This window comes from Rhopalosiphum padi, chromosome 4 (genome assembly GCF_020882245.1).
Source record: "Rhopalosiphum padi isolate XX-2018 chromosome 4, ASM2088224v1, whole genome shotgun sequence".
NCBI lineage: Eukaryota > Metazoa > Arthropoda > Insecta > Hemiptera > Aphididae > Rhopalosiphum > Rhopalosiphum padi.
In genome coordinates, this window is record NC_083600.1 from 26,093,056 (window position 1) to 26,106,409 (window position 13,354).

Genomic DNA, 13,354 nt, shown 5'->3' on the forward strand with positions numbered 1-13,354 from the left:
CAGCCCCCTCTCTTACTGGCTTCGGGGCGAATACGACACCCGTCGTCGTCGTCGACGGCGTCAAGGCAAGGTCGACGACAACATGTTGGCAGACGCGCCGCCGCCGCGACAGAGTTTTATACATAATATTCATATCTGTATTGTGTACAGGTACAAGTAAGCACTTAATATATTTAATACAATTTTTTACTATGGTTGCATCAATATAAGTATAATTTACCCGCGAGTCGCGTGTATCTTCTTATAGTCGAATAAGACTCGTAATTTAAAACGAACATGCCTACTACTATATATGTATACATCTTTTTCTCCGTAATGTGCGTTATCGGATGGACATATCATACATATTTTTACCTGTTGCCGCCGAACATCGGAAGTTTCGACACGAGGTCGCCGAGCACCGCTCATCATCGACTGGTCTTTTCACCTGGCACCAGTGTATGGCGTGTGCATTTAATTTAATCGAAAACACACGGTCACGTCGTGTGTAAACCTAAACGATGCACATCCGTTTTCCACGCGTTCCTGCGACCGTCGATGTTGTATGCAATTACTTGAATTAATTTTCTGATTTTCTCATATTAGTTAATGTCATTAATAGGTTTATTGTTTTTCGTTATTCTTATAATATGATATCACTATATAAATACAGAATTATATTCTAGTAAAAGGTCCGAATTTCTCATCAATAAACGTTGATCGACGATAGTAAAAATGCATTTTAATTAAATAATGAACTCATAAACAATTAATAAACATAACTGCAATAGAACATGCAAATCTGATACACGTGTATGTACACGTGATAAATTTTTAATGGATTTTACAATATTCCAACAGTTTTCCTCGACATTTTATTTTGGCTACCGAAATATACACATTATCTATGCACATTTATTAGCTGCACGAATTTTGTACTTATCTATTATTTATTCATATAGGTATATATTTATATAATATATTTATTTATATATTTATCTGAAAGACATAATATTTATTTTTTTAACGTTTTAACATAATATAAACTATATGTAGTTTCCAGAAAAATACCTAGTAGATGAATAGTTCATAGGCTTTACATACAGCTATGACTTATTTAAAATTAAGCCTTTAGGTATACATTGTATTAACACTTTAACAGGTGCTTAAAAAAATGATTTGTGTATTAAGGATAACAATTGGTCCACGATAAGCTTGAGAATATGGAGATATGGTGATATGGTGAAAATGGAGAATATGGTGATTGAAAAATTTAGTAACTCATCAGGGTTATTTTTATCAAAGATTATTAGTAAAAATATTTACTCGATGCTAATTCTATATTTTTAATCCCACAACCTTAATGACCATCAATTAAAATACAGCACTAACTAAAATATCGTTAATCTCATTTTGAGAGATTAGGAAAAAACACGTTTTGTTATAAGCGTTCAGTATTATACTATTATTATACATTAATATTATTGTCGTTACTTGTTTTTCAGATTCGTTTAACTGAATTTTTTATCTCGATATTTTATAATCTTTTGCACGCTATTATATCCGAATCAATATAGTAATAACGTACGAATTGATACGATATGTAGTGATTATTAAAACACCGCTAAATATAAAATGTATTATTAATTATGTGGACCTCGGAGTCTTAAACAATTAATGAAGTAACTATGTATAGACGACTTCCTATAGAATTAGATTGTATCGTCTTTGTTTATGCTCCGGGCGCTCCACACACCTATTAAGTATTAATAATAAAATTGGTTTCTGAATTTCTGTATAATTTACGAATATAATTGTGATAAAAATGTTTAAGCGTTACATAAATATAATTATCGTATAATCGTATTATGCATTTACAGAATTTGTTCTGTATTTAAGTTTTGAAGTACAATTTTTACCTCGCATTAATGATTGAGAAGCTGCAGAAAGTATATATATATTATATGTTTCGTGGTTTGTTATAAAGTTAAATTATTTAAAATAAAAACCCTCTTGAGGATTTATACTACGTTTTTCCCTTTATGTTTTTAATGGATCTATTATATTGCAGTATAACGCATGTTAACCTTGTGTTTTTAGAAATATACAGATCCCCATGTTTGTATGCTACGTAAACCGTGCGAAATGGACAAAGACAATAAATTCTATCGTGACAGCTTCTTAAGGTATACACATTTATATGTATAAAGGAAAACTCGACGAATCGATACCAACCAACGCTAACCAGACTGATCCAGTCATTGTGTAGTGATTCTCTAAGATGATCATATTATATTATGTGGAACCGGTATAAATAGGTCCGTATTATTTCACCTTGTCGTTAAGTTTATGATTCTGGTTTTTTTTTTATATATAAATTATTTAAATATTTTAAAATTATTTCCTTTTGTATAAAACAAATTATGGCGATATCGATTGAACAATATTATTTTAAAATAATAATCAAAGAAATTTAAAATTTACAACTATAAATAAATCTATAGGTTTAATTCTGCATTCTACATTTTGTATATTATACTTATAAAATCACCATGTTATGTTTACGTATACTTATTTTTATATTATAAATATAGATTTATATTTATATAACAATTTATTTTAAAAATCTGTGATTATAAAATAATGAAACAAATCAAGGTAAACACGTAAAAATAAATATTCTATTCTGAGTGTCATAAAAATATGTTTCTAATGTTTCTATAAAATATATTTTTAATCAATGTAATAGATACTTTTAAAATTATTGACACTTATACCGCCTTATTTCTTTGAAAATTATTTATCATCTTATTTACAACATAAATAAAAAAAATTGTTTTTGAAAAGTTAAGAATAATTTTCGCCATGATCCGATACTGATGGTGTCATATTTTATTTACAATTCAAATCGAAACATTTTGTAATAACTCATTTATTTTGAAATTTTAAGTAAATCATATCTCATTTTATGAATCTAAAACAATACCCCAATAATTGTGGCAGTGTGAACATTTTTAAAATAAAAATAATTAATCTGGTTGGATATATTTCTATATTTTATAAATTTTTAAAATGTCTTAAAGTCACAATAATTGTACTTATTATACGCACGCAAAAAAAAACATAGCTACGATAATAAAAATAAATGAAAATGTAAATGTTAGTATTACTACTTTCTAAAAACTTACTTGATTTGAACTAACCTTCAAGGATGTCCCAGTACTTGTTTTTAGTATCAGTTTTTTTAATTTTTTATTAGGTAACTAAATAATTCTTAAATAATAATATGCATATTATTTATTTTGTAAATATAATGATATATGATATCAAAAAAAAAAATGTTTTTTTATAATTATTAAAAATAGTCTCCTATTTTTAAGTAAATTTAAGAATAAAAGAGAGAATATAAATAAAGAATTGAACACTTAATAGGGAGTCCGTCATGAACAGCATCTGAATTTTTGTTTTATGGTTAATCTTTTTGGTTGTGCTAAATGAGTTTCTGTGATTAACGTGATATTAATTTATTTTTATCCCTTATTAAATATTAAAGTTATATATATTATTTGTAATAAGTTATACACAATCTGTAACAATAGGCACAATAAGAGTAAGATCTATATAAAAAAAAGAAAAAAAGAGATAACATGAACAATTTGAATGAAGAAGCCACCCATTGATGACACTTCGTTAAATATTAAAGTTAACTTTTGTTTTGAGTAATCAATTTATGTCCCATACTAATTACTAGTTTTTATAAAGAATATAATATAATATTGCGGTTAGTTGATAATTTTAAAAATGAATTTGACAATGACAGTTTTCAAATGTGAAATGAATAAGTGTATTTATTTTATAAGGGTTATTCGTTTATAAAAGAAGTTAATTGAACAGTTAATTTTTTGTTTAAATGTATACTTATAGTTATACTTGTTATTTATATTGGTTGAATGTTTTAGGATTTGATATAGTAGCTCGTAGCTAATTTTGGTCCGAAATATTATTATCATTTAAATTTGAGTACTGTCAGAATTTTCTCGTTTCTAACATTACTATTGATATTTAAATTGTTTTGATAAATAATTGTATTTTTACGTTAAGATTGCGATTAGTTATAATATTTTTTAAAAATCAAAAGTTTTTGAGGACAACGCATTCACAATAATTTAATTATTATTTCAGAGGGAATATTTGGCAGGAGTATTGCAGATTTCGGCACAAGATATAAAGTTGTGGTTTTCACCACACTGAGATGATTGTTTCAGTAAAATGTAGTATGACTGTGGTTTTGAAATTTAAACATCGAAGTAAATAGAAATATTACGCATTAAGGTTAATTATAAACGTTAATTATTTAAATTTTATTTTGAATAGGTTACCATAAGGAAGAATGATAATTTCAAAGGTTTATTATATAATATACGATCATTTTTCTGTTTGTTTCGACATTTTGAACAAAAAATTCGAACACGTTCTACAGAATAAAAAATTGTTAATCACTGAAGTATATCGAGAAAGTTAGATAAAAAACGATTAATAATATTATATGCTATTTAGCCACAACTCGCGAGTAATAAAATATTATTTTATTATTATTCTACTACTAAATATGATGTCGAAAGCAGTGACCCAAAAATATGATTTATATATTATTTTAATGTGTGTTTATTATAATATATTCAAAGTCAAACGAATATTTAATATCTTGAGTTATCCAACTGATTACGGAGACACGTCCATTACTTAAAGTTTGGACTGAAATCTTATTCGTAAAAAATATATTTTAAATGGTTATTTTTTATAAATACAAAACACTTATCCAAAGGTTAGGGAATATTATTCCAAGTATAGTTTTATGGGGTTTTGTTTCCGCTCAATTTTAAGAATATTCCATACTCATAAAAACATATTAATAAAGAAAGAAACTACATACATTTCGGTATTGACGAGCTCTTGTATAGATTAAACTCAAGTAGGTATTTAAAATGTTCTAAATGTATTTATATTCTTCTTTTGATAATTATTGGAAAATATTATACTTGAATACTTTATTTATTCTTATATTTAAATATATTTCAAAAGCAATTTCAATAAGTAGGTAATGTTACGACAATATATTATGATATATGATAAATAGTGTCCGTCTACAGCAGTGATGCCCAACCTTACGGGCCACCAAATATAAAATTACGTATAATCATAAAATATACTGTATACTGTAAAATTAAATCAGACTTGTTCTTCTTAACTACTGTTGACTTCATTAAGATCGTACAGATCGGATATATTTTGATAGTAATATATGAGTTGTAGTTATTTGCAGGTCTAATCACCGGTACGCTCTTATAATAGTGTACGCTAACGAGTTGACATTAAACCGTGAGATTTCGATGTTATATATTCTAGAAATCTGTAACGGGCCGCACAGAGAGGCACCTACCTTTGCGAGGCACACGTGGACCTGTGCACTGTTCCACGGTAAAAAGGCAACAAATACACGCACATTTCACAATATTATTACACTCGACGCGTTATGCGAGCACGAGTTCGTAATACTCATCATATTCCTATATAAACTATTTTTTTTCCCGTAATAGCTATTATTATTATTACCGTCGTCGTCGTCATTATTATTATTATTATTATTAACATCATCCCGACGGGATTCGCAGCCGCCTCCTCCGCGCGAAACAATCGAAACGTTGCGCGGTCGCGCGCGTCCTCCGCCGATCGTCATCCCGACGGTTGTGTGTGTGTGTGTGCGTTCGACGTGCACGCGTATACAGGTACGTTTCGTTCGACATGAATTCGTGAGTTTTACCGCCCTCGGTGCTGTAGCGGCAACAGCAGCAGCAGCGGTGCCGGAGATCCATTTCATAAAGTGGGCATATTATAGACAAACACGCCTATCTGTATAGGTATACCGCGGATAACTACGCTGCACGCTGTGGCTATGCACATATTAATAATTTAATGATACGAATAATGAATTTCCATCGGGGCCGCGTCGGCGCAGTTGTGAGTTTCGTTACGATCGAGTCCGCGGCTGTCACGACGACGGATCGCCCGGCGTCGGCGTCTATAGGTACATACTTATTATTATATATATATATGCACCCAATATGTGTCACTGTACCTACCCACATAAACCGTGTAATAATATAATTATTATTATGGGCTATCCACCTATATATTGTTATTATGTGTTTGTTTTCCGTCCGCGAAGCGCAATGATCGTTACGACGTTACGACGATGATATTATTATCATAAAAGTAAAATAATATACAGACTGTACAGTTACAGAGTGATATACCGAGCACATTCACTCCCAATGTTTCATTTAAAACAATTGGTTTTAGATTTTTTGATTTTCCAGTAAAATTAATGACTACATTTTAAAAACATATATAGGGAGATGATCTTTATACCACGAAAACAGTATTCTCCAACCACCGCTGGCGAAAACACTTCTATTTTTCAAATAAAAATTATTAAATTGACGAGTATAATAATAGTATAATGAACACTATATTTTGATATTTTAGTAAAATAATTTTTAAGGACTGTTGCTCTTAGTAATTTCCGATCTACATTTTAATAACTCGGAAACTAATAGTTTGAGTTTTTATTTAGGCAGATGATACAGTCGGTACAAATAATGTATCCAAAATCTTCGGGTCTTGAAAATTGACATCGTTATTAAACTTAAAAGATTTGAGTATAAATGATTCCACATGAAACTCAACTCAAATATTAATCCCTAATTCAAATTATGCATTCTAACTTTCTTCCGCTGACTCAAAACGAGCTGGAATCATGACTAATACAAAATATAACAAATATTAGAAAAAAAATTCCATTGCTAAAAATATAATTTATATTGTATTTATATGATATATGATAAAAACTAACCTAAAGGGTATTACCAATGGGTAACTTCTCCTATCTTGATATTCATATTTGTAAATATTGTTGTCACAATAACTTATTTTGTAACTTTATTTGTGTAAATATAGTTTTTATTTCTCTTTCAATAATAAAAAAGGAAGATACATCTAAATGTACCGTAAAAAAATAATTTATTGCCTAACAACTATTACAATAAAAAAGGTTAATTCTCATTAAAAATAAATTGTGTCATCATTTATCACAGGATATGAATTAGTATAAATAATTGAATTGGTTGATATATGGTTCTTCAGTGTACTTAAAAGATCTAAGAATCAGAATTTGAAGAATCTTATTAGTTATTATTTAATAAAAGATATGGACGACTTGATCAGGGCACTGCGCTGTACAAGATGATTTTGTGATTTTTTTTATTATGAACCATCATAGAATTTTCTGAGCATTTTGGTACATAAAAATCGATTATCGAACCATTACTTAATTTTTATGACTTAATGACTATAAAATAAACTTTAGTACTTATAGCTTTAGTGCATTATCGTTTAAAAGTATTACTTTCCTACAGTGCCACTCCATTCAGCCTCAATTAAAACGTAAATGCTTATAACCTATAATGTTAATTAGTGGCATAATAGGTACGCTTGTTTGAAGTTTGAATAGTTTGATTATGTTTATACTCTATAAATCTTATTAAGTAATAATATCCTGTTTAGGAAATGCGCTTATATTGTCTTCAAAAAGCTAAAATAAAATGTGAACTATTTTAACGATCATGAATAATAATTGTATAAGTTATAATATTTCTATAATTTGATAAATAATGTTTTTTTGTTTATATTATTGTAATTATTTTTTACGAAGATGTCCTATTGGTTTTAATAATAGTTTCAAATAGTAAACATAATAGTTTCACTAAACACGTCCGTTTTCCAGGAAATTGACCGGATTGATGAAAAAATAATCACTCGGTAGTATTCGAACGTCGTCGGTACCGCGTATATATCGGGGTTTTTTTATCGGTTTTTTATACTTTTTTTCCCCGTTTCTTCCGTCCACCCGCTCACATTTGCAGCAGTCCTGATTGACCGATTGAACACGCGTTTTATATTGCGACTTTCACCGTCGCACGACGTAAAACTTACGTGCCCGGGCCGCGTATATCCGATAATATATTATTATTATATTGCAGACTTCACGTTGTTTATAGGATCCGCAATGTGATTGGTTGCGTTCAGTCTCGCGTATATTGTATAATATATTATAGTAGGTAATACTATTGCTTGGCAATAGATACATAGCGCAGATATCGACGACTATGGAAACTTCGAGGGATGCTGTGGTGCACTCACTCGGGGAGTTAAAGAATATTGTTAATCGAAAATAATATATATCAAATATAATATTATTACTTATTAGTGCGTGTCTCTGAGGTTTGGCAAAGCAAAGCAACACATTTACACATTATAATGTAATTATTAATAATTTATTATTGTAATGAAATATTATATGTTGTCGTCGAAATAATTATTTACACCGAAACTGTGTCTTATAGGCCACTACGACGAGTCATCCAGCCTGTCCATTGTTGCGAATGAGGATAGATGAAATTCGTTTATTTCAGGTAAACTGGGCTCCTCTTTTAGAGTTCTTAGTGAATCGATAAATGAATTTCTTTTTATAACGATAAAATATTGTTTGTCTATAATTACGTTTTGGATCAGTAAAAATACGTTAATCTACAACTTTGTGGGTAGTTTAAGGGTTTCTTGTATAACAAATTGGATCTTGTTAGTACTTCGGTTTGGAGTCTTAATAACCTTAAAAATATTCGATTAAAAAAACAAAAATACGGAAAGACTAAAATATAAATTATATAGCATTATTTTTATTGAACCCGCCAACGTGTTGTAATAATAAATACAGTTTTGTGAAAAAGTTGTAATTATTACAGATATTTCAGTAGACGCGTTGTACCTACGTGTATTCTGCACGAAATTTATTACTGTTGCTTTTTTTATTGCATGTAATATTGTAATGTGCGAGTATACAGTAAGTTGCTACGATATTTCACAAATCTAACATCTGCATAATATAGTAAATTTCAATTATTCGTTTTTTGATAGTCAAATATACTTTCACGTCGGCACACAAATAATAAAATAGGTAAAGTTATTTAATAGTATGATGGGTTAATTATTTTTTTCCGTCGATCGAAACATTATAATATTGTAGACATGTACATGTGTACACCCTGTGACTGGTAATGTTAAAGATTTTTAACATTATTATTATTTTTTGTACTGTATTAAATAATTAATATTTATAATTATTTACTGTTTGAATATACATTATACAATTTTCGTCATCACAATTGAATGGTATTGGGTATGGCACTTCCGGAAATACCCGGAGAATCACAGAAACGGGTTTGTTGCTGGAATATAAACAATTAAAAAATTATATTTTTATAAGTTATTTTTTTTTTTAACAGGCACTTTATGTCTATATTTACAAATTCATGTGATATTACATAGCGAATGCACTAGAGTACACATTAGGATTACTGTAAAACGCGATAAAATTATACTTAATATCGTCTTAAAAAACATCACTGCTATTATTATACACAAAATTAGTATTATGGGTCGCAGTTCCTATATTATAGGGTGACCATACGTCCCGTATTATACGGGATTGTCCCGTTTTTCCACTTTGTGTCCCGTTGTCCCGACAAAAGTTATACGGGACGCATTTTGTCCCGTATTTTCAAGTAGGTCCCGTATTATTCCCGTTTTTCTCTTTATTGTTAATTTATAATTTTATAATTTTTTTTTTTTTTATTCTACGATATTTTTGTATCACAATATTCAATAAAACATCTAATCTATACTTATCAGAATTATTTTTAGATTCTTGTCTTAACAATAAATTATTATAATTGCTGCGAGTTGAAAATAGAGAACTAATAATGTCACATTATTATCGACACGTTAAACCGACGATTATAAATACTAATGATATAACGATAACGTACAAAATGTTATTAATATTATTATATTGATGTGTGACGTCGTCTACTAAATAAGTACAATTCCATTCACCACAACCAGTTTGTTGTCAAATATAATGTCTATTTTTATTTTATAATATCTATGTAAAATTATAAATATAATTTGTTATTAATATTTATACGTGAGTGTCGAGTTCACGATGACATTCACAGTGTAGTCGTAGTCGTAGTGACGTATTGACGTGTCACGTGTAGTTTATTAAGCTTATTTAAAATTCAGTGTACCATAATACCTAATTTGTTTTTTAAAATGCCCAAAAGACGGTGCGTTTTTACTCCACAATTAAAATTAGAATTTCCTTTTTTACAAGATGCTGACGAAGTAGGAAAAATATTTTGTACCATATGTAAGTCAGTGTTTTCTATAGAACATGGTGGACGTTCAGACATAACACAACATGTTACAAAAGTAAAAAAAACATTTACTGGCATTATCAGCTGCATCAAAACACGAAAAGGTAACTTCTTTTTTTTTAAAAAATGATCCGAGTGGGTCCACTGACGAAAGTAGACGTACTGCAGCACAAGAAGGGATATTCGCATTTCATACCGTGATACACAATCACTCATTTCGATCAATGGACTGCACATCATCTCTTTTAAAACAAATGTATAATAAAAAATTTACATGTGCGAGAACTAAGGCTGAATCGATTGTTTTAAATGTGTTAGCTCCTTTCGCCATGCAACAAATTTATAAGGAAATAGAAAATATAAATTTTGCTACAATTATGATAGATACTTCTAACCATAAGAACCTAAAAATCGTACCAATTTTAATACGTTATTTCAAACCAAATTCGGGAATACAAATCAAAGTTTTTGAAGTAACAAATTTAAAAGGAGAAACAGCAAATATTTTATCAACTTATATAATTGAAAGTTTAAAAAAGCATAAGTTGTCAGATAAAATTGTTGCATTTTCTGGAGATAATTGCAATACTAACTTTGGAGGTGTTTTAAGAAAAGGATCAAATAATGTTTTTTCAATTTTAAATAACAATTTAAAAACGAATATTTTTGGAGTAGGTTGCGCTGCTCATATTTTGCACAACGCTATGCAATCAAGTGCTGATGTGTTACCTATTGATGTAGAAATCATAGTTAACAAAATTTTTCAATTTTTTCATATCTATACAGTTCGAGTTGAACATTTGAAAGAGTTTTGTGAATATGCAAATGTTGAATATAAAAATATTCTTGGAAGTGTAAAAACTCGTTGGTTATCCTTATTACCTGCAATAACAAGAATTATTGATATTTACCCGGGCTTAAAATCATACTTCGAGAAACAGGAAAAGTGTCCTACAATATTAAAATCGTTTTTTAACGATCCTATGTCTATAGTGTGGTTTCATTTTTTACAAAGCCAATTAAAGGTTGTCTGTGATACTGTAACTAAAATAGAAGGAGATAAAATATCAGCCTGTGAAGTTGCAGAGGAATTAGAAATTTTAGTTGGAAAAATAAAAAATAGAAAACATCTAAACTTCCTTACAACAAATATTTTATCGCTTTTAAATGATTTAAAAAACAATAATATGTATAATGAAAGCTCATTCAAAAAAAGTACTGATCTATTTTATAATACTTTTTTATCTTACGTAGAAAAATGGGGTTGCCACTTTGACCAGTTGAAAATATTTCATTGGGTCCAACTAATAAACTGTCCTACTTGGGAAAATGTTCAAAAATGTATTAAATTTCTTATGGAAAACAACCGAAATAATTCTAACATAAAATTAGATGAAGATAATTTATTTGATGAATTCAGTCATGTAGAACAAATTTTTAAATCACGAATTCATGAATGGCAAAAAAATTCCGCTAAAGTAGAAGTTAAGTGGTGTGAAATATTTGAATACACTAAAGCTCATAACATTGATACAACTAACATATCAAAAATCGTAGAATATTCTTTGGCAATTCCTGGTACAAATGCTGCAGTAGAACGGATTTTTTCAACCATTAATGTGTTGTGGACAGATGAAAAAAATCGATTTTTGGTTGAAACTATCAAATCAATTATAATCGTAAAAACACACTTTAAAAACTTATCTTGTAATGAGTTTTATAATATTCTATTAAAAGAAACTAGGTTACTTGATGAAATCGGTTCAGCACAAAAGTATACAAAAACATCAAAAGAAGAAATTTACATGCCATCGTCATCAAAATAATTTTTTTTTGGACTTTTGTGTACATATTATACTTATTAATATTTTATTTGTATTTAAAAACTATTATACAACATACATTTAATTTGTTTTTTTTATATTAATATATTTAGTTAAAATTAGAATTTCCTTTTTTTTTTTTTTTTAGTTAAGTAACTAAAGTGTCCCGTATTTTTATTTTATTTTTATGGTCACCCTACTATATTATATTGTGTGCTCTAAACGATATTTTTATATGTAGGTGTTTCATACAGATTCATCCTACATCATCCTTCATCTAACAGTGCCGAAAGGAATTCAATCTGTCAACTTGCAACGTTTATGAATTGTGTGTTTGTGTACATCTGTTTCTACTCGAGAAGTATGTTGTAATTTTTGTTTAGTTCTATAAATACTAGAATATGAGAAAATTACACATCTGCTTATGGGTCAATCGAAATCGTTTTGTTTGACAATGATATAATTGCCCACATTTGCAATGGTATTAGTACAGTAGCAGTAATACGTAGCAAGTGGTAGTAGTTTTTTTTATATCGATGTTGTTGTAAAAGTACCAGGACATAATAATTATACTATTACTATTATTATAAGGCTTACATTATAACTACAATAATTATTATTGTCGACGTCGTCATTTGATTAGTGAAAACTACAAAATATGTAATATTATGCTGTAAACTAGTAAATGCATCATCCGTAGTTCGGCTATTATTATGCATACGACACTAGAGAAAATATATTATAACATAATATTATTTTACCATTTAGGTTTATTTTTCATTTTTGTTATTTTAATTATTGTGGTTATGATAAATAATATTAAATATACTCGATTTAAAGATGACGAGTAACGTATGAAATGTATAAAATATGCGTAGTTTATTCGATCCAGACGATCCATTTATAATATGTTGCCTACTTATTCAAATCGCGATCCTTGGAAATTGTGTTCGTAGCGTGTGTGCCACTCACTCGATATTGCTTGTATTATAAATGAATAATATATATAAATATGACTGAATTCGAGAGACGGATGTATGTGTATGATAGCCTAGTTTTATTACATTTGCGATGAGTGCATTTCAGTGTAAAATTATTCAACGCCGAGGTTAGCACGTAATAGATTTATAGAAAACAAAATAACTCTGTAGGTATAATGATGATTTATTAGTCGAGTCTGTTTGACGGAACTCGTCCCAGACCCAGTACACTACTATT

At 28.8% G+C, this 13,354-nt stretch overlaps 1 protein-coding gene across 1 annotated transcript; it reads left to right on the plus strand.

Moving 5' to 3' along the window:
* Nucleotides 1-9,560: 9,560 nt before the first annotated feature.
* Nucleotides 9,561-12,292, plus strand: LOC132930884 (uncharacterized). Its single transcript, XM_060996981.1, has one exon. It carries the CDS (start codon nucleotides 10,538-10,540, stop codon nucleotides 12,137-12,139), a length of 1,602 nt encoding a protein of 533 aa, XP_060852964.1. The 5' UTR covers nucleotides 9,561-10,537; the 3' UTR covers nucleotides 12,140-12,292.
* Nucleotides 12,293-13,354: the final 1,062 nt, after the last annotated feature.